The sequence below is a fragment of the Lupinus angustifolius genome, chromosome LG04 (genome assembly GCF_001865875.1).
Source record: "Lupinus angustifolius cultivar Tanjil chromosome LG04, LupAngTanjil_v1.0, whole genome shotgun sequence".
Classification (NCBI taxonomy): Eukaryota; Viridiplantae; Streptophyta; class Magnoliopsida; order Fabales; family Fabaceae; genus Lupinus; species Lupinus angustifolius.
Window position 1 is genome coordinate 11,846,367 of NC_032012.1, and position 26,026 is coordinate 11,872,392.

The 26,026-nt window shown below is 28.7% G+C and overlaps 2 protein-coding genes across 4 annotated transcripts; one reads left to right on the forward strand and one right to left on the reverse strand.

Annotated features, from left to right (window-relative positions):
- On the forward strand, window positions 3,169-7,040 carry LOC109345876 (glycogen synthase kinase-3 homolog MsK-3). 3 transcript variants are annotated; one of them, XM_019585129.1, is made up of 14 exons: window positions 3,169-3,351; window positions 3,739-3,981; window positions 4,070-4,162; window positions 4,243-4,302; window positions 4,408-4,680; window positions 4,827-4,901; window positions 5,361-5,417; window positions 5,508-5,648; window positions 5,738-5,788; window positions 6,021-6,116; window positions 6,204-6,287; window positions 6,482-6,584; window positions 6,677-6,802; window positions 6,901-7,040. In XM_019585129.1, the coding sequence occupies exons 2-13, from the start codon at window positions 3,868-3,870 to the stop codon at window positions 6,757-6,759; spliced, it is 1,230 nt and encodes a 409-aa protein (XP_019440674.1). In that variant the 5' UTR covers window positions 3,169-3,351; window positions 3,739-3,867; the 3' UTR covers window positions 6,760-6,802; window positions 6,901-7,040. The 3 variants fall into 3 exon arrangements, with proteins under 3 accessions (XP_019440674.1, XP_019440675.1, XP_019440673.1); XM_019585130.1 differs by having other exon boundaries at window positions 6,677-6,790; XM_019585128.1 differs by having other exon boundaries at window positions 6,677-6,956.
- Window positions 11,052-15,282, reverse strand: LOC109345875 (boron transporter 1-like). The gene is made up of 12 exons (XM_019585127.1): window positions 14,881-15,282; window positions 14,688-14,770; window positions 14,189-14,381; window positions 13,928-14,066; window positions 13,595-13,760; window positions 13,322-13,488; window positions 13,040-13,213; window positions 12,817-12,912; window positions 12,594-12,731; window positions 12,104-12,429; window positions 11,749-12,016; window positions 11,052-11,580 (listed from the first exon to the last, which is right to left on the reverse strand). The coding sequence occupies exons 1-12, from the start codon at window positions 14,982-14,984 to the stop codon at window positions 11,260-11,262; spliced, it is 2,175 nt and encodes a 724-aa protein (XP_019440672.1). The 5' UTR covers window positions 14,985-15,282; the 3' UTR covers window positions 11,052-11,259.

Genomic DNA, 26,026 nt, shown 5'->3' on the forward strand with positions numbered 1-26,026 from the left:
ACAAAAAGAGTTATCAACTATTATATCACAATCACTTACAACTTTACTCAAAACATTCCAAAACCAAAATGTAGTTTTAAATTTTAAAACAAAATCTGATCAATAAACCAATGAGTTTCCCTAAACAATATCCAATTATTCCAATAAAGAGAAAAAGAAAAAGTTAAATAAATAGCTAAGTACTCTTCATTCAAGTCAAAGTTCTAGACCATGAAATGGCCAAAAAGTTTCAAATGCTATATCATATTACTTATCTTTTATTGATAATATAATGTGTAGTATAATATACTATTATTTAATTTTTTTTTCTTAGGTTGATTTTTCATTTCTATTTTATTATTTTTATTAAACTTGTAATTTTATAATACTGTTAATTGTTATACTTTTTAAATATAAGATGAATTTCATTATTTCAATATGAGTTTTTAGGAATTTAATTTATAACTTAATTCACATGATGAAGTAAACTATAATTAACACATACCTTAAAATGAATGATATTGAAATTCAATCTTTTAATGAGTTAGAAAAATCATCTCTATTGAGTCAAAATTAGAAATATCAATATGGTCCTACAAATTTTAGGATCAATCCCTATTCTATTCTATTTAGTGATGATAAAATGGCATGTTTGTCCCATTAAGTTGGTGTCCACAAATCAAAAGCAACACATATATATATGTTTACCATTTTTAGAAACTTTTTGTACATTATCCATTTTAAATAGGTTAATGAGTTTGAAAACTTGACCACATACATTTATATGATTTAAAAAATAAAAACTATAAAACAAAATAGAAATAAATTAAATGAAGAAGTTAAATCGCATTATTATTTGAACTTTTAAAAACACTATACTCACACACTATCTATATTATCCAATAGAAATATCATCATGTTCGTAAACTTTGCCCATTTTACAATCAATATTCATACAAGTATGATAGTCTATTTAATTGCTTGAAGGTCAATATTCATCATTATTTACATTTTATGAATATTATATGGACCATTACATTTGTATAAATATTGATTGCAAAAGGGATAATTTTATGAATATTATTCATTTAATTATGGTCCATTTTCTATCGTAACAATGTCAATTAGATTTATATCTGAATATTTAATTCATTATATATTCATTTTCCTCATCAAAATTTACATTTTCTCACTGCAAGACAATAATAAATTGTACTTTGGAAAATTTAAAAAGATAGGTAATTAAAATTGACATTTTTTTTTATTAAAGCACCAAATTAAAAAGATTAAAAACTATAGCAACATTTGAGCCTAAAAAATTACAACAATAAGGCAAGGAATAAATTTGGTTTCTCGATCCTTGGTGTACCATTGACTTATGATTGATTAGAAAAATATTTAATAATTAAATTTTAATTTAAATATATTTTTTCTGACCAATCACATGTCCGTGAGACAAAGAGTGACACAAAGTATGAGACAACCTATGTGTGCCCATCCTTGGTGGGCCTTGCTACTTAGGAATGATGATAAAGAGATAATAAATTGAGTGCTGAAAGTAGTGGCATGCTTATCCAACCAATTTGGTAATACCAATAACTCATTAAATAAATTGTTTTGTCCCCTAAAAAGGAGAATTAATGAGACATTCACAACTTCCTCCATGCAACTATGTTTATAAACAACTATTGAAACAAATTATACACAAAATATAATGAATAATAACTAACCACAAAATAACATGGTGCCCACATTATTTCATCTTGTCTAAAATAATCAATATGAAGAATCATTGAGTCAATGAATGAAAGAGATAAATAAAGTTAAGAAAAAAAATAATATTGTTTCATCCTAATAAAATAAGCTTAAAAAATCTTGCATAATAATATTTCATATGTCACTTTCTCCCCCAAATTAAACATTTTATTAAAATATTTCATCTAACTCTCAAATATTGGATAGTGATTTTTTTTTGGGTGAGAATAGTGAAAATGTTTTTAACCATGTGTCATTAAACTTTTCTAGGATTATTACACATAGAATCTCAAATTATAAATAGAAAAAAAATCATTTGTTTTGCCAAAACTCTAAAACGCATAAAGTGATGAAATCATGTTTGACTAAATCGAATTTATCAACAACACCAATTTAATTATTATTCCATGACTCATCAATTTTTATCCAATAAAAAGAGGTACATGTAAGTCATATTCATACAACTATGGAATGAGATCCATTTAGCAGTAAATTTTAGTAATATTTTTATTGACTTTGAAAATAATATAAACAGTTGAAAATTTTAATTATCCATGTACGACTTGGTCAAAACAATCACAATTTTGAAGTTTCTTTCATAAATTATACTTAATTTTAATAAGTATGAAAAACTAGTTAGAAAATAGGATAATCCTTTTTTATTAAGAATATCCTTAATCTATAATTGAAATCTAATCTCTTACTCATACTTTATTACTCTTTTTATCTATTTCTTTATATTATATCACATATATCATTTTTCCTCTATTATCTTCTAATCTCTCATACTACATCAACTTACATTCTCTATAGAGTAAAATGATCATTTTTAAGTCTTAATAATACATATGATAAGGTGATTACAAAAAAGAATAATGCATTTCAAATACAAGTTATCTACTCACTTCATTAAAAATGTGATATTTATTCTATCTATTCTTTCATCAAATATTATATTTGATCTTTCATTAAAAGACAACCTATAAGCCTATTATTATAAGTAAAAATGAATACGTTATATCTTCTGTTTCATAAAGTATGTCGGTATTGTGATTGGTCAGAAAAAGTTTTTATTGACAAATGTTAGTATTTGTCATGAGTGAAATTTGAATCCTTAACCTTCTACACTCCACTCCTTCTCTCTAACTATCAAATCACTTTATAACTCATTTTTTATTTTTTAAATTTGCTATAAGCGAAACTCGAAAATACAATCTCATTCACTTCATTCGTTAAACTCATTCACCTTAAGTGTTAGACCACCTCATAATTTAATTTAAATATATTTTTTTAATCAATCATAATAAATGACACAATACCAATTTTGTGGGAAAATAGATGAACTCTTTCCCAAAAACGAAATGAATACAAGAGAGAAAGAGATTGAATTATTGATTGAAAAGCAACAAAATAAAGAATACATAGATGTTTGGGCTCTTGTGTTGACTCACACAACACAACAACACTTGTTTCAATTATTGTTTTTCTCATTTCTCTCTTTCCATCTTTTCTTCTTCTTCTTCATCTTCAGCTAACATTCCATTTTCTCAATTTAATCAAAAACCCACTTTTCTTCCTTTCACTCCAGTAGATCCTTCTAAACAATACATTTTTTGGGTGAGTTTCTATTTTTCTTCTTAACTTCTCTTTTTCTTATGTAGTTTCGTGTTTCTATTTACCTTTTCCTTTCATATATTTGATGATAACGTGTTAGTTAGAATCAATCATTGTTATGACTTACCCATTTACTCTTTTCTTACGTTGGGGTTTTGATCTCTGGATCCAATCATTTTCATGGTCCTAATTTAATCTAACTATTGTTTTAAATTAATAGTTAGGTTCTACCTTCTAATGGGTGTTGAAAATTATATAAAAAGTTTGTTTTTTATCTTCAATTTTTTTCTGAAAGTAGATTTTGAGTACTGTTCAGTTTAGTCATGTGTATTTTTCTTACTGGGGTTTTGAAATTTCTGGTGTTTGATTTGTTTTTTATCTGTTTTGTAGGCTTAAGGTGTCAAATTTGTTGTTGAATCTCAAGGTTTATAAGACCTTGTTATTTGAGGTTGCAAAACCATAAAATTAAGAACATATAAGGAAGAAGGGAAGAAGGATCTTATTCATTTTTCATAGGTGATGGCATCGGCGGGTGTAGCACCTGCTTCTGGATTAACAGATATGAATGCAAGTTCAGTTGGTGTTGAGAATTTACCCGATGAGATGAACGACATGAAAATCAGGGATGACAAGGTAAAAATAACTTTTTTTGTTGCTTTTGAAGAAGCATATGATTAAATATGCAGTCTATTTATGTCGAAAGTCGGTGAATAAAATGCAGGAAGTGGAAGCTATTGTGGTAGATGGAAATGGAACTGAAACAGGACATATAATTGTTACTACCATTGGTGGTAAAAATGGACAGCCGAAGCAGGTTTGTGTCCAATTTATTATCTTCGGTTATTGGATAGCTATGAAGACTTTTGACTTGAATGATTATTTTCATGATTGTAGACAATAAGTTACATGGCTGAGCGCGTTGTTGGACATGGATCGTTCGGTGTAGTTTTTCAGGTTATAGTTCTTTCTATATTCCTTAGTTGCTAGATTTTAATTGGGTATGTTTGAAGCTTTGCTGCAATACTGATTGGTATTTGTTGTTCTTGTTTTATTGTGCAGGCGAAGTGCTTGGAGACAGGTGAAACTGTGGCTATAAAGAAGGTTCTTCAAGATAAGAGGTACAAGAACCGGGAATTGCAAACCATGCGCCTTCTTGACCACCCCAATGTTGTGTCGTTGAAGCATTGTTTCTTTTCAACAACCGAAAAAGATGAGCTTTATCTTAATTTGGTACTTGAGTATGTTCCCGAGACTGTCAATCGGGTTATCAGACACTACAACAAAATGAATCAAAGGATGCCATTGATTTATGTGAAACTTTATTCTTACCAGGTATCAATATTTCCGTGTACTATTTCAAATTTCATTTGTTGGTTCTCTCTTCTTTTGTAACTTGAAGCTTTAACTAGAAATTATGAAAGTCATTGTATATGCCACTTTGTTGGTTCTCATAATCTCTTATCTTTCGTAATTTGTAGATATGCAGAGCACTTGCTTATCTTCACAACACTATCGGAGTATGTCACAGGGACATAAAACCTCAAAATTTACTGGTATATTCACATAGAAATTTGTTTCTTTTATTTCTGTACACTGTTAGAAGTGAATACCGATTATCGATATACTATTCATGATATTGCAGTCGTTTCATAAGTGTTGCAAATATTGTCAACTTTTGTGTTATAATTTATAATTAAATAAAAATGTAATAAGTAGATGCTCATTGATGTTTCAAATTGTCAATCAAAATGGAACAAGACCAAATTCTCAAAAGAGTCACCCATTTAGAAATGGAAGGATTACATATTTCAAAAATCTATCAATGTGCAAAATCTACAGAAAAGTTTTTGAATATTTAAACTTAAAAGGATTTATAAAATGACGCCTTCATCGTCAACTGAAATCTGTGCAGCAGTTCTAGTGTGAAGTATTAGTTTTTTCCCTTCATTTATAAGATCAACAAAATTTCCTTATACAATGGAGTAATTTACGATGTTGTTGTCTCATAACAGGTGAATCCTCACACCCACCAGCTGAAGATATGCGACTTTGGAAGTGCTAAAGTCTTGGTTCGTTTATTCTTAACCTGCAACCCTATTGTCTATTCTCAATGGCTATCTAATGTTTGTTCCTGACCGAATGCTGTGTATATTTCACAGGTGAAAGGAGAACCAAATATATCTTACATCTGTTCTCGGTACTATAGAGCTCCCGAGCTTATATTTGGTGCTACTGAGTACACCACAGCCATTGACATCTGGTCAGCTGGTTGTGTCCTTGGCGAATTGTTGCTTGGCCAGGTATCTAGCTTCTTTACGTATTTATGGTTCTCGTATATTTAGAATTTGTATATGTACAGAATATAATAACGGGTTTCTATTGCTTTCAGCCCCTCTTTCCTGGTGAGAGTGGAGTAGACCAGCTTGTGGAAATTATCAAGGTAAGATATGTTAATATTTTAAACATCCAATCATTCTGATAAATGCCGTCCTCCGTTTTTGCGTCATAATGGTTCTTTGAACAATCACTCAGTGAATGTATAGTGATTATGTTTAGTATGTAACTAACTTAGCCTTAATATATTTATAATCAACTAACTTTTCTTCATTCTTCCACTTTGTTTCATCACATTTTGTCTTTCGTTACTCATGATCCGTTGAATACACTTGCAGGTTTTAGGTACCCCAACAAGGGAAGAAATCAAGTGTATGAATCCTAATTACACCGAGTTCAAGTTTCCTCAAATTAAAGCTCATCCATGGCACAAGGTATTGCATTGTAATGCTATTTTGTTTATCCTTCAACACTGATCATTGAATTTTAACCTATATCCATATATGATCCTTCATCAACAGATCTTTTACAAGAGGATGCCACCCGAAGCTGTGGACCTTGTTTCAAGATTATTGCAATACTCTCCGAATCTTCGAAGTACCGCTGTGAGTATATAATTCTATTTTACGACAATTTTTCGGTATTCGGCCTTAATATCATGTTATGTGTACTTAAGCTTGGAATTTCCTTGGTATAACTTAACCTGCCATGCATATATAACCTATAAAAATGTAACATGCCAACCCCTTCAGATTGAATATTTTCCTAAACTAAAATCATTTGTGCATTGCCAATGTAGTTGGAGGCTTTGATTCATCCATTCTTCGACGAGCTGCGCGATCCAAATACCCGGTTGCCAAACGGGCGTTTCCTTCCTCCACTATTTAACTTCAAAGCCAGTGGTAAATAACTAATTCCCAGACAAACATTGTTATTTTATCTCACAATATTGAATTTGTTGGATAATAATGATGATTTTGGTGATCTTATGCAGAGCTTAAGGGAGTTCCTGCTGAAATGCTGGTGAAGCTTGTTCCTTCTCATGCAAGAAAGCAATGCCCCTTATTTGGATCATAAAGCAACCTTCTTTAGTTATATATATATATATGTATCTATATATGTATATATATGTGTATATATATGTATATGTATATGTATATATATGTATATGTATATGTATATGTATATATATATATGTATGCTTCCTTGTACCTGTAGAAATGTATGTAGTTCTTTCAGGTGGTTAATTAATATTAAAAATAGGTTGTTTAGTTTCTGTTGTTTTCTCTCACCCTCCATGTTCTTAATTATTGTTATTATTATTATTATTATTCAATGATAATTACAATATTATTTAATTCTTTTCCTTTTCATTGCCAATATTTTTAGTTAATAGTTATCATATCTTATTGAACTTGTTAATTTTGTAAAATTAATTTAAATACTACTAGTTATTGTTATTTTATCTATTCTATAGCATATATGATCCAAGTATATAAACATAATCATATTAGTTTTTTTATCTATGGTATGAAAAAAGAGAAAATAATGTATACATACAATCCACCATAAAAGTAATATATAATTTTTTTTATATATATGGTGTCAATTTTATCTTGTTAATATATAATCATATCTTGTTAAGATATAGTTCCATAATGGCATTATAGTGTTAATGTGACAATTATTATACTTGAGTTCATATAATTCAAATAACTCCTTTATAAATTTAAATATTTTTCTATTTTAATCTATATTTCACCCATATTTCCAATAAATAAAAACACAATGCTAATGAGGCAATTTTTGTTTTAAAGGTATGTACATTATTTTCTACGCCTAAGAAGAGCATTTTGAATCCATAAAATAATTAAAGGCAAATGCTAGCTAACTAGTTTCTTATAGAAGTAGTTAAGGAATTAAGAAAATTATTTTCTTACTGAAAAGAAGGTGATATATCTAATATATTAAGAAGTGACATAATTAAATTTGTCATATGAATTTATATTTTTTACTGACTAGTACCCGGTATTGATGAGCAAAACCATGTAATAAAAGAATCATTTTATGTACATTAAAATGTTAGATATATATCATTTATGCAAGTTACTTGTCAATTTTTTTACATAGTCAAGATATTATTCACCATTAATATTTATTACTTTTAGTTTTCAAAAGAATAATAATAGTGTCATAGTTAGTGAGAGTGACTAAACTAAAAGTGAATTTATACTCATGACCTTCACTTCTCAAAAAGTGTGGGAGATGAGGAACATATTGCATTTTTAAGTCATGCAGCAAAATACAAATACAAATGATAGTATTTTCTAAATAATAATGCATATATATATAATATACCAAATACAAATGCATAATAAGAAAATGATAGTATTTTCTAACATTTGATATACAAATGCATAATAAATGGAACACACTTCTCACATTTGACAAATACATACATATTTGCATATTTGATGTTCAATAATTTATCTAATCATGACTTAGTGTCTCCCGTTTTGTCCGCTTGAAATGTCCACGAACGAATAGAGCATATTGGACAGACATTCTAGGGTATATGAACACATTTTTCATGTTCTGTTCACCCAATAAATATGGGCTGATAGCCTTATAAGATTTACCTAAATAATAATATATATATATATAGGTGGTAGGCTTGTGTAATGAGAATTTGATTATCATGAGTGTTGAATAGATATAAGTTTCACTTCTCAACAAGTGAGCATGTCTCAACTTGCTTTGTGCTAGTGATGTTTCTATACAAAGTCAATATATTATCTATCGTCCATTTGTATTATTTTTATTTAAAAGTTAATAATAATTAAAAATATATGGTAAATAATAAATAACAATATAAAAAAACTATCATACTGACAATGCATATATTTTTAAATTTAAATTTATTTGATTTGTGGTGACAAAATTGGAATATAACTATACAAAAAGTGATACGTGTCTTGGTAAATGTATTTAAACAATCATTATAATATATTAGAGTCGTTTTTACGTAACTTCTATGTTGCGTTTTGCTACTAGTGTGAATGGTTCAATGCTGATTTATTCATACACGTAATTAGTAAAAAGTTGAAGATGCAATTGGATATGAAATTTGATAGAGTTTATTTCAAATAATATTCCTCAAAACTTTACATTATTGTGTGTAGTGGTGCATGGTCAACTTATGTGTCAATTCTTGAATTATCTAATTATGTCCTAAGATTAAGACATGAATGAATATATTTAATGGAAATCAATAACTTATGTGTCAATTCTTATAAATTATCTAATTTTGTTCTATGATCAAGACGTGAATGGATGTGTTTAATGGAAACAAATAATATTTATGATATTAAAAATAGTTTTTAAAAAGATAAAGATAAAGTTAGTTTAATGATTACCATTATGTTAAATGATTAATAATTATGGGGATAATTAAATCATATTAGACATCTTATATTATTTATAATTGAATAATTAAATAAAATCAATAAGTGTTATGTGAAATGACATGATTATTTGCAAAGTCTATGTTATATGAAGAAATAAACATTATACAAAGAGCATATTTATCTAAAATCGAAATTACTTCTTCAATCAAGTTCACTGGAACAACACACTTTTTCTTACTTATCTTTATAAGAAAAATGAAGTTCTACATTTTGTTATTAATATGTTAAGATAGTTTATTTTTATTGGAGAAATCAACATTATAAAGAACATATTCATCTAGAAATGAAATTACTTCTACAATCAAGTTGATAAGAAAAATACACTTTCACTAACTTATCTTTATAAGAAACATGGAGTTATACATTTTAATATTAATATGTTTATCATAGTTTATATATATATAATTAAGTAAGTTTAGAACGTGCCCATAAGTGTTGTTGCTAAGAACAAAACTACATTAATCATAGTAGGGCATGTTGCCCCATAAAACTGTATAACAAAAATAGACTATTAATATTTATAGGTGTTTTTGCATTTAGAGTTAACTTTCAAACTAAGAGCAATAATTGTAATAGTTGAAAGAATTTTTTCTATAATGATTATTAGTAAAAATCATATGTAAAATTATTTATGTACCAAACAAAGATGTTAAATTAAATGAAAGATGAATTATTGAGTAATTGTTTGGTTACTTGTATGAAAGATGAATTATTAAGCAATTATTTTGGACCTTTTACATTTATATTTTTCTATAAAGACTTATAATCATTTGATAGAGATGTAAGGGCTTTAAACAATATTAATGAATGAACCTCACTAAGGATAACCAACCACTACTCACCCATGCTTATTTCATGTTAATTGAGAATGTGGGACCCAACTTTTCTTTTAATTTGGGTATGTGGTGGCAAATAAATTCTATTACCCTCACTTTTTCTTTCTTTTTGGTCCAAAATATATAAATGATGTTCCACTCACTTTTAAAAGCTACAACTTTTCAAGTAATTGGTGGTCAAGTGTGGTCTTGTTTTCATGTTGCAATCATAGCCATTTTGACCTACAATAAGGGGATCAATCTTCTTAATCTCATAACACTCTCACAAAAAATGGTTTGACTAGATCTTAATCGAACCCAAATATGATTAGAATTTATAAGATTTAGGACCGAGTTCATATTAAAAATTATACCAAATCAATATTGATGACCGCATAAGAGACTTACATGACCAGGTCGACCCGACTCATAGTTACTCATTACTTATATTTCTGCCGGCCTATTCAATTATATAAAAGGTAATCACATTCTTTAGCGGTAACAATTTATCTATTAATATAATTTTACATTTTAATTGTGTATTTTCAATTGTTTTTGTTAGTTATATAGGACACTCTTGTACAAATGATTTATTATTATAATGTGTATATCATTTCACATATCATTGATTCTATAATAATAAGTATTATTCAAAAGATTTTATTTAAAAATGATATGCATTATAATCAAGTTTAGGATCGAAGTCGGGTTCAAAAGCTAACACGATCAATATTTAGGCTAGACATGCTCATCAAGGAAAAGTGAGTTTCATTGCATGCCATGGTATTAGGGATTAATATTAATTTCATTAGAATAACATATGAATGTACAACATATAAGCATATGTATATACACACATAATTTACTAGAAATATGAGTATGGGTAACAGTTGGGTTTATTCAAGTGTGAAGTGGCACATTGGATATGCGGGGAGGAGTGCAAGAGTTTATAAGAAGGAAAGACCCAAGAAATTAATGCCTTAAGGTTTTGGTTCAAGGCGTGGTGTCTCACTTGTGACTCTTCACTCTTCCCATACATGTAACAATGGAACTCCCCGAACCGGTGGTTAACTCGGAAAGTCTATACATGCACACATATAATAGTAATATTCATTAATACAGTTGACATTATACATAGGAAAGTGTCACACTCTACTTACATATCTCTTGTACATAGGATATGGAAAAGACTTTACAAGTTACAACCATGCCCAACAAAATTAAAGACCAAATAACATAGAAAATTTGAAATGAAGCAATACCATAAGCTTTCTAAATCCTTATAAGGGATGTGACTACTTTTTTGTAGTACTGCAGTTTGAATCAGGGTTAAGAGGACTTCTTCCAAGGTGTGATAATCTCATTTCTCTACCATTTGGACTATAGGGACTTCTCGTGCCCGACCGAGGACTTCGTTCAGTTGTTAGCTCACTCGCGCGAGAATTGAACGAGACACGCGGGCTCTGATGGCTCTTATGATCATTTCCTGGTGTTGGAGTTGTGCTTGTGACCTTTGAACTGGTAGTTCGCCGAAACTCGCCACGGCTTCTAGTGATAACACCATCTAGGATCTCACTTTCATCAACCTGAGAAGCACCACCTCCAAACTCTGATTGCTGTTAAGACATTAGACACAAATTTAGTATGAAGTATAGTAATGTTTTTTATGTACTTTGAATTCCAATAAGTAAAGTTGTTAATGTGTAACCGATTTTTCGTAGCAATGGTTCAAAGGTGGATCAACAAGAATTTAAGCCAAGCATATTGGATAAGAGATATCTTACTGTTGCAAGGTTGAATGGTAAAGCAGTTTGTTCTTCATATGCTGCTGCATCTAAGTCTTGAAGGTGTAACCCTTTGAAAAATTTCGGGAGAAAGTATTGTCGAACCGGTACTAAGAGCATGATCATCATAGGAAACATGACTCCAGCAATAGGAACCCAAGTTAGTCCAAAACATACAAGAAGATAAAGTGTCTGAAAAATGGTGAATGTTGCTATTGTTTTGAAAGGAACAGTTTCAACAAAAGTTGCATGATAATCCTCAAGCACCCTATAAGAATAGGAAATTTGTTTATCACTATAAGCCTGAAATAGAAGATTAAGCATTATATGACTAAAAGAAAGAGTGTTTATTTACTTATATCTTCGGCTTGGTGCTGTGAAGAGTAATAGTATCCTTTCCCAAAACTGGTTTCCGGGCAAACTTTCAATAGCCATAAAGGCAAAGTAGCCCCAAAGGACCGAGGTCGGAATTTTCTTGAGGAACGGCATGGCTGCAACACATCCTCCCACCATTATTGATTGAAGCAAGTTACTCACGCGCTGTTCCTTTACCTCGATAGGTAGCAGATCGTCTATTTCTTTCTCAACATCAAACATCGTTTCGTCTACCGGGGCGTCCATGTTGCCTAAACTGGTAGCTGCTTGAATGGTTGATTCTTTTAATTCTTTTAGTCCCTGTGCCTGATCATAACATTTGACATAATAGAAATATGTCATATATTGATGGTACATATAAATAATAATATCACAGTAAGCATATACAGTTTTACATATTACATGCTTGAATCTCGAAATAAGAAAATGTAATGAAAAGACGAAAAATAGAGAAGATTTCGCGGACTTACTTGAGCAGAGGGGTCCTGGTAAATAAGAGGTGTCTGCATTTGATGGTAGGCTTCTTGCATATTGCCATATAACTGTCCTAAACTAGCATTTTTTGCGATACTTTTTCGTGCGGTCGACATTAGTCGATTACGAAGCAACTGTACCAGAATAACTCATTTTTAGTAAGACATGCTCATAGTACTAGCAAATATAATCAAGTGATACATCTATACCTTGATTTACCTGATGTTTAAGAGTTGCAAGACTCTTCGTATGCATAGGTGATTGCGGTATGACTCCATTTGAAGGAGGGATTCCAATAAGGCCACACATTAAGGTCTTCCATTAAGAAATATGCAATTCATAATTAGAAAATCATTTCAAGTACGACAAGTTAACGACAAGTTAACGAAATTCAATGGTACTAAAAGTTGAAATTGTGAAGGAAAATGAATTGCTTGCATACCAAGAACCCCAAAAGGAGCAAATCATAATGGTAAGAAGATGGCTTTCTCAAATTAAACTCTTTCTGCTGAGAAAGTTGGGATGCGACACTGTGATCGAAATAATACAGCACTGCGATCATGGTTGCGGGGATAAATGCTCCAATTATGTAGACAACGGGAACATTCGCCATATCCTGCCGTAACAAATCAGTACAATAATGTCTATTAACAAACCATCTTGTTCCAGAAATATTTCATGACTTGACACAAAGACACCCTTAGAGAGTTAGTAATTTACATGCCTTAATAACAGTCCAATTTTCGTATGCACCGGGCGACCACGGATTTGGGCTAAAGAGTCGTCTTGGGATACCATGTGGAACATTTCCAGATGGCATGTAGGACACACCTGTCCAAACTAGGACCATAAGGGGAACACCATAGTCGGCTATTAGGCTGCGAAGCCAACCTGTTACAGAACACATAATTTTTATCGTTTAATCAAATGATTAAAAGGGACTAAATTCTTGAGCAGTTCTATGTACTTAGATTTTGATCAAAAGCTAAAAACTTACCACTACCGTAACGCCACGATCTAGCTTTCCTACTTTTTAATGCAGTGAGGAGAAGGCCAAACGAAAGGACTAAAGCGAACATCCCATTAGAAAACCTCCATGAAGGTAGAAACTCAGTTGACGTTGGATCTTCCCGCTTCGGTATGCGAAACTCGTCCACTAGTCCCTAGACAATGACAGCAGTAGTATGTTAAATATAAATTGGGCTAAAATTTATCAGAATTCAGGTACAAATAGTTCATGTGAACATAAAAATATCTATAACAGATTAACAGCATTGGTGATAGAATTGAAAGAACAAATAACATAGCCAACTTCGGTAAATTTTCTTACCTTGATAGCTTGCTGCATGAAGAGCATTGCAATAAGCATACCGAACAACTCTCCCGCAATACGCGTAAACCTGTTGATTATGGAGCAAGCTCCTAAGATTGCTAATAAGAATAGCAGTATTGAAGTCCAGACACATACCCTACAAAATCAAAGGTATAAGAAGAAAACAGGACAATTTTAAGCCACAAATCATTGCAGACATTGCTAGAACATAATTGGATAGGGCCTCCATATGAAAATAGCAAGGAAAAAATTACTCACCATCCGGTCCAAGCGAGAAACATATTTCGACCCAGCTCGGGTCTCTCTTTAGCGAAATTGAACATGAATGTATACATGATCACAGTAGGTTCTGCCACTCCTAAAATCAGTAAGGGTTGACCACCGATGATCGAGTGTGTAATGCCACATATCGAAGTCGATGCCAAGGTTTGAACAGCAGTTAGAACACCCTCTGAAAACAATTGGTACTTGTTATCAAGCCTTAATAGTACAGTGCTATACTAGTACTACTATTATCAAGATATATGGCAATAGATAAAGTATTAAAGGATTTACTATTATAAACTGAGAGATGACTAATAGGTTTTAAATTGCAGGCTGCAACATCTCGATAGCGATGACTGATACAACCACATATTCGGCTGTGATTGCATACCACATTGACCCATATTAGCTCGCAATAACCGCAACCGTAATTCAAAACATTTTGTAGTCTCGGTAAAAAGATAATTATGCTAAAGTTAAAACATTTTCGTACCCGTATCGCGTTCTAGTTGTTCACCAAATGAAATGACAGGTATTGCAGAAGCAAAGAATATGTATGTGGTGGGGGCCAAAATCCTATAAAAGAGAAGAACATATTGTGAATATGTCAGATACCAATAAATCAAAAACATTATAATCTTTTCAGTACATTCTACATTAAAGCAATAAAGAACATAAGCATATACCTTATCCCTGCTTTGATTCCACTAGTCCAATCTTGCTTGTAACACATTAATCTTCCTCTTAGATCATTCTTGATTCCTTCTAAAGGAACAAATGTTTCTTCCATAGCTTTTCCAACCCAAAAAAATGTTCAAGGGAATATGAATACCAAATTCTGCAGAAATTTACTTTGCTGCCATTGGGACTAAAACTTGTAGCAAAAAGCAACAAAGTATAGTTTACATGATTTTCTTGTTTTCTATTTGTTTTAGTAGATGTATCAACAAGATTCAATAACTAGAAAACTGAGAAAGTGATGGGAAAATGTGATGGTAGATTAAACAAGGGAACATGAATAGTGTAACATGGCTTCAAGAGACATATGAGTGAGTTTGAGATTCAATGGTTTGTATATGCCAATAAGCCAGATGTACCAAAAGCATTATTTATAAACTTAGGATTAGTGTTGTTATTGGTCAATTCCAACACCAAAGAACACTTGTTCGCAGAAATCAGATATCTGGTGTCTCATATTTTATTTTATACGATGTCTTGTACTAATGAAAATCAATTAATTTTTTTTAATATTCATTATTGTTATTATTGTTTTTGTTTTATTATCATTAGCCTGGAAGATCCAAACATCACATATATGTTAGTTTGGTGTATCCTTATCGAGTGCTTCCTTGTAAAGAATGTGAATGTATGGTATGATTATTTTTAATAGCTTTTTAAAAAACGAAGCAAAGTTGGTATTAAAAATACAACTCACCTAAAAACTTATGGGTGAATAATTTTATATTGTTCAATATATCGACTTTCATGCACAAGTAATATTATATGTACAAGTAGCATTTAACAATTTCTCTTATAACAAATTATATTATCTTTATTTTTTCTGTACTTGTTTAACATCTTTAATCTCTATATACATCTATAAAAGTTGATCCAAAAAAATCAGAGCACAACTTAAAATTATTATACTTTAATTTCCAAAAGTCAGCATCACCAATAATCTGGACCCACTGAATTATGTAGATTCTTCAATAAAATAAAGAATGCTAAAAGTTTTCTTTATTTTTGTAGGGAAGGACACTAAATTTAAAAGAAATAAAAATTGGATCATTCAGACACAGTTATTTAGGTATTGTCGTTATTAACTTACAAGATAATGTGAAAATATTGTGGTAAAACGAGTAATCAGTAGTCAGAAGTCAGAAGCATATTTGTTTTTTTATTTATAAAATGTAATATTTATGTACTAGCAGTATAAAGATATTTACATAGTTAGTATATATTCTACCATTTATTTTTGTTACTTTTATTTAGAAATCAATTGAAATAAACATGTATGATATTTCATTCATAGTAATGAGTTTAAAATTCGTGCACCGACGGTGTTAAGTTTTTTATGTTGACAGCTATCGTTTACCATTGATTTATATTACTTTTGTTTGAAAGTCAATGATGATTAATAAATCAATGGTGAATGATTTGTTGACATTATAAAAAACACTTATACTATCAGTATATATATATTAAATCTTATTTAAATTAATATTTATTTTTAAATAAAGGTAATACTAGTTAATCGTGGATAAATGAACATGTAAAACTTGACGCTAGCAATGCTCATATGTATTAATTTCTATACAAAACATTGTTTGTAAATTGTATAGTGTGAATTATGTATATAAAGAAATAGAGAAAATAGATTATACAAGTTATTTTATATTAACAATATAGTATGATGACATATCCATAAAATTGATGACTATAATGAGGAGTAAGTTTAAAAAACTTACTCTTCAAATAATTAGATCTTCGCTCATATATTATTAATCAATTATGTATTAATAATTATTATTTCCTTAATTAATGAAATAATATACATCAATATGAATAATAGAGGTTAAAAAATAGTACATATTAAACACTAAAAATAATATAGTGCTGATATATGGAAAGTCTCCATGAAAGCTTAGTTGAGTATATAGCAACCCATTTAGTTGACTATATTATTTTATGTAACTTTTTATCCATCACCTTTAATTAGAGCCATTTGTGGTTGAATAAGATTGCGTGGTGTTGAAGAATAGGTATCATTATTAGATGTAGTTAAAGAATCAAAACATGTGTTTATCAAATTTAAGTAAATTTTATATGTGCACAACACTCTAACCTAACACATCATTTCTAGTTATAATATCAATCAATAAACAACACATCAAAAATGAGATTTCTATGTGGTGGTGGTTGGAAGCCAATGGGTAAAGGAAAATTAATTCAATGAATCTCTACAATTTTCATTATCACAATATTATGATTTCAGGAGTATTCTGTCTGAAATATAGATGTGTTTTCCTAGAAATTTCGACATTTTTTCGATGTAATTATAATTACACTTTAAAACATTAATCCTAATTCTTTCTATATTCCACCACTTTGTAAAACATTAAATAAGAGGTTCCTTCATTCTAAATCTAGTAAATACTTATTTCCTATGAGTGACTTGTTATTTGTCCAATAAACAGTATTTTCTATGTTTTTATCTTCATTAATTGTGTAATTACAATTGGATTAACAATGTTAAAAATATTAAAGTTAATAAAAATAAGCTTATATAAACTAAAACTATTAGGATCACTCCATAAAAACACTATATGGATCAAAATTTCAAAACTCTAATTTAATTGGGTGATTTCGAGGTTTTAAGTTCTTTCTAAAGTAAACTAGAATGTTCCATTCATAATTTATCTTACCGGAATTCAAAACATTAATTTAATTGATTTATTTGGAGGTATTAACTCCTTTCTAAAGTTAATGTTCATTCATAATTATTTGTCTTACCTAGAATTCCTTGCTTTCCTTACATGATTGGTTTTAAAAACAGCTTTAACCTCAATCGATTTTGGTCATATGATGAAATGATTGGCTTCAATAATACAACATGCTGATAAATAAAAATCATGCAAAGTAATGGAAAAGGACAAATATAAAGGTCAATTGTATTACATGCACTCATATGTTACAAAAGAAGTCAACCAGGAAATGGAAGGTCGAGCGTTTTTTGCGGGTACAAGTCACTAAAATATGAAGGCTAGGGATGACAACAATAGGTTATGGGGTACCACTTCATCAACTACCGAATCTGATTGATTAGAAAAATATTTGATTATTAAATTTTAACTTAAATATATATTTTTCAACCAATCACAATCAATACTATACAGAGCAGCACACCATATAGGAAAGCATATGGTGTCCTCAGGTTCTACTAGTGCACTATCCAAATTCGTCCGAAACTTGTACACATACTATCTAGGTCTAGTACCTATGGGTACCTAAAAATTCACAAAATATTTAAAAGTTTTCAAACAACTTATACATTAATTACATGTCTCTCGAATAATTATATTTTTATTTTAAACAATCAAAAGAAAAAGAAAAATGACACTAATAATTACAAAACATTATTAAAGTATAAGTACACAACTTTAAATTATCACTTAAATATAAATTTTCCACTAAAAAATATAATTTGAAATAAGATAATAAAATATGTCAAATGTCTAAGATCTTTTGTTAATGTAACATTTCATCACAATTATGGATTAACAAACATAACATTATTATTTAACAACATAACACATAGTTATTATGACAGAAAATATGTTTACTTATGTTATTATATGTGTATATATATTTATATAGTTTAGGAATTATCGTTCGGAGACTTGCAAGTTTAGGTACCTCATTACCTAGATCCAAACCTGATCAATAATGGATTTCAAGATCTCTAGTCCTAGCTACCCATAGGTCCAAAAATATGGATATGACCCATTGTAATATTATTGATAGATACCCATAGGTCCGTTACCCGTTGTCATCCATATATGGAGCTTATTATACAAAGAAAAATGAATTTATAAGATAAATAGTTAATGCCGCATATAAAAAAATGCAGTTAATGAATTCATGTGAAAAGAAATACAGATAATGAGTTCACACATATATACATATATGATATGTAGTAGAGATGTTCTCTGTCAAGCTTAATTCATTTCTATGCATGGAGGTTATTAACAAAATATTTTCCAAATACACAACAAGATTGAATGTTTATTGCATATGATTAAAATGAATATTAAAAATGGTGTTAGTGTATGCTTTGAAGTTTGAATAAAATAATAGCAATCCTACTACAACTAGAAAGCAAAATCTAGCAAAATGGAAATCATACAAAAATCTACCTTTTTTATGAAAGGTACTAACAAGGTAGTATTTTTATGGATGCTGAATCATGGTATAAGAGTAAAGTTATTCTTTAGTAATTATCAAGTCACAAGTTGTTTAGTAATTATAAAGTTGCCAGATTCAAATTCAAAAAATAGCCTATTTATTTAATAACAACACAGTAAAGTGGTATATTTTTACCCCTTAATCTTCAGAAAGTCTCGTATACTTGATCACCATTTATTCATGATATTATATTAGCATGTATCTTAAAAAGTAATAAGCTATCAAGTAAGTTTGGTCGAAGTAAGAGAAGTTTAGATAATTAAGATGGAAGAGATTCTAAGAAATAAAAATAAGGATCAAGTCATGTTAGTAAGGAAGTGATCTTACATCATCTAATTCATTATTTCAAAGTGTTTAAATACATGTTAAACTATTCCTTTATATAAAATAGCTTTGATATAAAATCTTAATAAGATATTCGAGTCTGAGCTCAGTTTATTTCCGATTGTGATACATTAAAAAATATCATTCATTGTGTGATCTTAAAAACTTTTGTGGAAGGAAAATATTGTGAAATATATCTCACATTGTATGTCTTATTATGATGGAATGGTTTAAATAAATAGCTACTTCTATTCTAGTCAATTGGTTTCTAGATTCAAACGTAACATCTCACACATGTTTCCTATTAGAATTGCATATCATGCTAAGCTAATGGTAACTTAAAGAAGCATGCACAAGCATGAGAGATTGAAATTAAATATGTTGTCTAGCTTTCTAGGTTCTACATATCACATTCCATATTCAATTGGGAAATTAAAGAAAAATAATTTATTAATCAATCAAGATCATATTAAATTAGATCTCTTTGATATTAATATAGTAATGTAAGGTCTCGCTAGATGCACAAGATGACCAAAAGATCAATAGTTCGATTCCTGAGAATCACAATTGTTGAGAGGGACATTCACACACCTGAAAGTGATCAATTATTTACCCATGAATGAAGAAATATCCTTGGTAATACCAATTTTTTTTTTGTTGGTAAAATTATACTTGAAACGAGTTAAAATTTAAAAATAACTAAAAATTACATATAATATTTACTTATTATCTCCGAATAATGGAATAATTAAATATAAAGATAATTAAAAAATCAATTTTCTAATCATTTATTTTAATTTGACATGCAATATATTATTGATTTAGTTATTTACTTATAATTAATCTTATATTAAACACATATAAAGTGTCAAAAAAGGTGAGAGGTAAAGTGAGAAACACTAAAGAAATAATATAATTTTTATTTAGAGTAACCGATGTAATCTAAAAAAATTGAAGAGTAAAATTAATAAACATATTATTGAAAGTATTTTTCAATTTCTAAATACTACTTTAACTATCTTTTTAAAGTAATTTTCGAATATTACAAGTTCTCTTCAATTTTTATTTACTAAATTGTGATCTAATAATTTATTTACAGATTAAAATAAAATAAGATAGCCAAACACATATAGAAAGATTCGTTTATCAAATAATTTGCAACTTGTCATGTTTATGTTTTTATTCCTTAGCCAAACTCTATTGCTCTGCCCAACTTTATTAAATAAAGAAGGATCTTTTATCTCTATGTATAAAAGAGTTAACATCCTCTCTATTAATTAAGAGGTAAGTATTACAAGAACAACAAAAAGATAATATATAAAGATATTTTTACCCTTTTATATAATGAAATAAAAAAATTATTATTAAAAATATAAAAAAAATATTTATCTCTATATTACCGGAATGAGTGTTCAAATAAAAGGGGGAGAAGAGATCATTGGTCAACATCAATAACATTTCATTTTTGCAAATTTGTTATCTTCTTTATTTTATTTAATTGTTATTTATTGAATCCTTATCTCATGTCCTATTAAATACATCCCTTGTGTATGTATTTTAGATTCTACTTTTTAAAACCCTTTTATTTCTTGGAAAAAAACAATATTGCTACTTTTAATTTGTATGTATACCAGCTTTACCAAAGCATTATATAGGGTGATCATGCATCCAATCTGATCAGAGCATTTGCTTTGACTGATAATGATCATATTGAAATTTGTCTGACCAAATATATTGGAAGGATAATTGAATATTACTTATATTATTATAGAATTAAAAAATAAAACTAAAATAAAAATATATTTTATTATAATATAAATATACAATAACAACAACAAAACCTTTACCTTTTTAGGTGTCGTGGGTATATATATATATATGATAAGTCTTGAAACCCTATCAGATGTAATCTAGCTTATCTCTATTATTAGAGAGGTCAATGCATAAATAAGATTATGACACATAGTAAAAATAAAATTTTAATAGTCTAAATTTTTATTTTTTATTTTTTAAATTAAATATTTTAAAAAACTTAGAGTCCAATATGAGAGAAAAATCCATTTCTATGGAATGATATCTTCCATCAAAAGTATGGTGCACTTCTTGTTTTAATTTATAACTATTAGAGTTCAATCCTATACACATGCATTTTCCCCTATAAAAAAATATAAAAAATTAATGGTCTAATGTTTAACAACATTATCATAATTTTAAGCATTAATTCTATGCTAAATGGTTATATTTGCATTTTTACCCCATGATGGAGCCATTTTAAATTACTGTTTAGTAGGGCTTGGAGGAAGTTTCTCTAATCATCTTCTATTTAATCAATCTCTCCCTTTTCTCTATATTCATTATGTAAGTTTTTGACAACTTGTGACATGTATAATGTATAAGAATTATTATCTTCCTCAATTTGGGTTAGTATGAAATTGAGAGTTTCTTTAATTACCATTGGTACCAATTATAGTTATTACTTGTATATAATTTTTTTATTGTTATTTTTTGTATAAAGTAGCAATAAATAAATTAATAAGAGTATACTAAAGATGTTTATCAGAAAGTTTGTATCGCACTATCTAGTAACCTCACTATCATAAACATTGTTTATTTTACTTTTTTGTTTAAAGCATTGCGCATTACAATGATATCATGTGGACATAAAATTAGAAATACATAGAAGATATAATGAACCTCGAAGTATAGCGTAGCAAAAAAGAACTTGTATTATTGTTTATTATGTACAAGCACACCTATATTCCTTTACAATTAGTATTTGTCAAATTATATATATTTCAAAATCGTTATGTCATGAATTGAAAAAATGAATAAGGATCTGTTGTTTTAGATTGTATCCTAAAACATGTTCCGAATTAATGAAAATATATTATGTCAATTAAAAAATTAAACAATCATTATTTTATTGTTTTTGCTTTAATATCATCGATATGATCCATTATTTGATACACATATACTCTGAGACAATAGATCCTTATCCTATAAAAAACATACTTTATGTCATTATTGCTCACATAGACACACCAAACAAAAGAACTCGGGAAGGTTCATATGAACACAAAAATTGCTCTCCAAAGTTGTTTTCCTACATTATCTTTATTGCTAGCCTTGAAATGATTTTGTCTAGCACAACAACTATTATGTTACTCATGGTTGAAGATTTCTTAGGAATATAAAGAATGGTGGAACCTGCAAATAATGGAGATGGTGCCATATTCAATCCCAACCATTGAGAAAGTGGTAGGTCCATTAGAATGTGTGATGATTAACTCAATTAGTTGCTCATGTCTTTACTTTTGAAATTGCAATTTGCTATATTTTAATAAGCTTTTTTCTTTTGTGTGCATTAAGGTTTAATTTATTGGATAATGAAGGTTAATCCCTTTTTAAATGTAAGGATCACCAAAGTGATTTTTTTTTATACATCGAAAATAAAAACTAAGTTAAGACATTCAAAACTAAGGATCACTAAATTAGACACGCCTGCAGAAGTAGTCACCCAAATCTTGAGACTGGAACCCGAAAGAGCATCCTTCCTTGCCATAAAGTCTTCCAACGAGTTAGCCTCTCTATGAATAAAGCTAACATGTACCACCCAGCGACAAGCAATTAGCTTACGTGTTCGACTCACCGCTTTGAAAATCCTCTGGTATCTAACCACAAGACTCTCCGCAATAATTTGCACAGCCCCCAAGCAATCACACTCAAGCACAATAGATCAAAATCAATCACACCAAAGTGAATTTAGTCATTCTCTTAAATTATTTTCATATATATAGCACGAGTCAAATAATGTTAGCAAGTTTAAGAACTTTAACTATTTACTAATTTATTCTACTTTGTAAATGGAATCAAAGTAAGAAATGTGAGATTCAAAAAATCAAATGTTCAATTTTTGAGAGCGATAATTGTTGAGAATGATAACCACACATCCCATAATGAATTAGTTCATTATCCAAAAGAATGAGAAGATACTCTTAATAATACCAAAAAATGTAAGCTTCAAATTATTAGAGGTGGAAATGTATGATTGGAACATAGATGCCAAAGAGAACCTAACAATATTTACCCAAATGCTTCTTGTAAATTCCTAAGACATTAAGTGAAATGAAGGATCTTTTCTTCCTCCAAGGTATAGCATTGGTATGGTATAATACAATGTTATGATTGTGAGATGAAATGAAAGATAAGTTGACTTTATCAAATATGATAATACTGTTTTTTTATAAGTAAAAATTTATTAAAAAAGAAAGAAAAAGTTACATCTATCGCATATAAGAATAATATACAAAACATAAGAGAGATAGTATTAAGGCCCTCTCTTACCAAGCTAACCCAGCAAAATCTAAAAGAGAACAAAACTAAAACTCTAATAGCTAAAAACTTATATTCACAATAGCACTAAAACTTAAGACTGAATTTGAAATATTCACACACACATACATATATATATATATATATATATATATATATATATATATATATCCCTCTAATCCAAATGTTTACAATTTGAGTTTAATGTCATCACAAGTAAGTATGATGATAACATGATTATCTATGATATTTACCTTGATCATGTCATATTAGTTAACTTTTATTTACTATATAACAAAAAAAACTCCTAGAGGGACACATGTCAATACCTTATGCAAAGTTTGCTTCTTAGGGACACATGTCAATACCTTATGCAAAGTTTCCCCTCCAAAATTTCATCACCTCATACTATACAACCTTACACAGATAATTAAAACTATCTTTTACTATTTGTTTAAAAATATAAACATAATGACCCATTAAATAAATAATAAATATATAACGAAAAAAACTCATATGAACACATGTCAATACCTTATGCAAAGTTTTTTTCTTAGGGACACATGTCAATACGAAGTTTCCTCTCCAAAAGTTCATCATCTCTTACCATACAACTTTACACACACGATTAAAACTATCTTTTACTATTTGTTTAAAAATATAAACATAATGACTCATTAAATAAATAATAAAGGAGAGACAAAATGTTGTGTAGTTTTTCTCACAATTGTTCTGGTTGCAGTTTCCTTAGGGTGTCTCTTCCTTTCTTAACATATTTATCATCTTCAACTCTCAAACTCACTTACAACTATTATTTTAATTTATGTTTCTGTTGGCAATCGGTTGATATACTTTATATTATTTTGTCAAATTGTGATCAACAATTTTATCATCTTCAACTTTTAAAACCAACTCATAAGTACGATAAAACTCAAATTGTGATCAACTTTTATTTTTATATTATTTTAATTTTTTCTTCATTTATGGTAGATATTACTTCTTCATCATATAAATTTCACATATTTTATTTAACAAATCTATCATCTTCTACTCTCAAACTCACTCACATGTATGGAAATTGGTTTACTGTTACTAGAAAGGAAAAGAAGATTTCTAAGAAACAATATGTCAATATTAATGAAATTAATATTCGTTGAAATATATTATCGCATCATAATAGTTCATCAAATCATTCCTTAACTAACGGATGTTGGTTCAAGTGGTACATGTTTAATTCCCCTTAAATAATAACCCGAGTTCGAGTCTTGTGGATGGAAAAAATGTCCGTTGAGAGAGTTAGCCCCACGTACCTGTGGATGTTCCCGGCTCGGACGGGATTGCCTCCAGTGCGAGAGTACCCGTGGGAAACCAAAAAAAAATCATTCCTTAAAAAAATAAGATAAAACAATAGTAGTAAAATTAATACACAAAGATTTGAAATATTATTAGTATATTTCAAGCTATAAATTAATACAGGTACACATAAGATCAATTATAAAATCAAGAAATTGTATATAAATTGAATACTATAAAATATAATGAGTCACAATTTGAAATTAATATAATAATAGTCTTATTTTTATTAAAATTATTGAAAAACTATGTCCTTGATTTGATTTTATTGTGATTGCGTAATTGATTCTTTTACCTCTATTTTATTAAAAATAATCATAAGATTTACAAAGTTGTATGTATTATAACATATATTTATTTTATATTTTGTTTGACTTATTTTTATTCTTCAATTTTAGGCAACACTCATTATGAATATATTTTGTTTCGGATTTAGTGTTTGCTTCTAATATTACAATGTTACCTTTATAATGTTAATGTTAAGATAGTAATAATGATAAGTATAACATAAATAGAATATTAAAGATATTAGATTAAGAAGATTAAAAATCTTAACAATTTTTGAATATATATTAAGAGTATATAACGAATGAGAATTTTCAAAATATTTAATTATTATTTAATTAAAAGATAACAATAATAGATATATTCGTGAAAAATATATGTATTTTAATTAGGAATATATAAGAATAACAAATCAATTATTAGACTATTTTATTATTTTGATTAAAATTATCAGAAAAAATATCCCATCAAATCGCAACTTAATGTGTTTTTCAAATAGATTACAAAAAATATCACATCATAATAGCTCATCAAATCATTTGGTATAAAAAATAAGATAAGACAATAATAGTA

What these genes read in the sequence shown, in the direction of transcription:
- LOC109345875 (XM_019585127.1), bottom strand. Translation starts at nt 14,984, where the DNA reads ATGGAAGAAACATTTGTTCCTTTAGAAGGAATCAAGAATGATCTAAGA. An exon ending in GGAATCAAAGCAGGGATAAG is followed by an intron (nt 14,771 to 14,880) that starts GTATATGCTTAT and finishes TCTCTTTTATAG; the next exon opens with GATTTTGGCCCCCACCACAT. An exon ending in TTGCAACTCTTAAACATCAG is followed by an intron (nt 12,732 to 12,816) that starts GTAAATCAAGGT and finishes ATTCTGGTACAG; the next exon opens with TTGCTTCGTAATCGACTAAT.
- LOC109345876 (XM_019585129.1), top strand. Translation starts at nt 3,868, where the DNA reads ATGGCATCGGCGGGTGTAGCACCTGCTTCTGGATTAACAGATATGAAT. An exon ending in AGCTTGTGGAAATTATCAAG is followed by an intron (nt 5,789 to 6,020) that starts GTAAGATATGTT and finishes ATACACTTGCAG; the next exon opens with GTTTTAGGTACCCCAACAAG. An exon ending in AAGCTCATCCATGGCACAAG is followed by an intron (nt 6,117 to 6,203) that starts GTATTGCATTGT and finishes CTTCATCAACAG; the next exon opens with ATCTTTTACAAGAGGATGCC.